Source organism: Penaeus monodon, chromosome 20, assembly GCF_015228065.2.
Source record: "Penaeus monodon isolate SGIC_2016 chromosome 20, NSTDA_Pmon_1, whole genome shotgun sequence".
NCBI lineage: Eukaryota > Metazoa > Arthropoda > Malacostraca > Decapoda > Penaeidae > Penaeus > Penaeus monodon.
The window spans coordinates 6,604,016-6,604,632 of NC_051405.1; the positions used below are offsets into that span (position 1 = coordinate 6,604,016).

At 41.8% G+C, this 617-nt stretch overlaps 1 protein-coding gene across 1 annotated transcript in view; it reads left to right on the plus strand.

Annotated features, from left to right (window-relative positions):
- Positions 1-617, plus strand: part of LOC119586042 — a gene marked incomplete in the record, with an annotated part of 11,688 nt that overhangs the window by 739 nt on the left and 10,332 nt on the right. The window contains 1 exon segment of the mRNA XM_037934746.1: positions 8-94. Coding sequence (XP_037790674.1) covers positions 8-94 — 87 coding nt within the window.

The following is a 617-nucleotide window of genomic DNA, read 5'->3' on the forward strand; positions in this document are numbered from 1 at the left end:
GCCGGGGAAATGCAGAAGAAGAATCAGTTACAGCGAAAGCGCCCCGCCTTCATCCACGAAAAGAAACGCCAGAGAGAGAAATAGAGTCAAACAGGTAAGGCTGAGGGCTTCTGCTTGCTTGCTTGTTCGTCGCTGCAAAGGTCCTGCGGCTTGCTAATGTTTTTTGCTTGGTGCTTTTTTAGTACCCAAGGAGAACGCTTGGATATTTTAAGCAGATATAAAAAATATTGCATGTTAATCTACGAATGTACTATATGATTCACACCTTTATATCGGTATTTTTATGATCCTTAGCCGTATTAAGAACAGTTCTTAATACTATTCCATTTGCTTCCCGAATATCTCTTTATCTTTTTTCGATGCGACTCATTACTGTATCTATTATAATTAAACGATGACAATAACAGAACAGACAGCTGCCTTCGCTACCTCTAAAGCAGCTGCCCTTCACCCACCCGCTACAGCTGCCTGCGCCTGCCGTAGTTCTACCTGGCTGTATGACCTACCGAGCGTGTTTCTGCGTTGTAGATAGAGTAATTGTAGTCATTTCATTCCCGTTAGTCTATCGCGAGATATAATGATAACGAATATATGGGGCTCTAATTCATAACAATGAA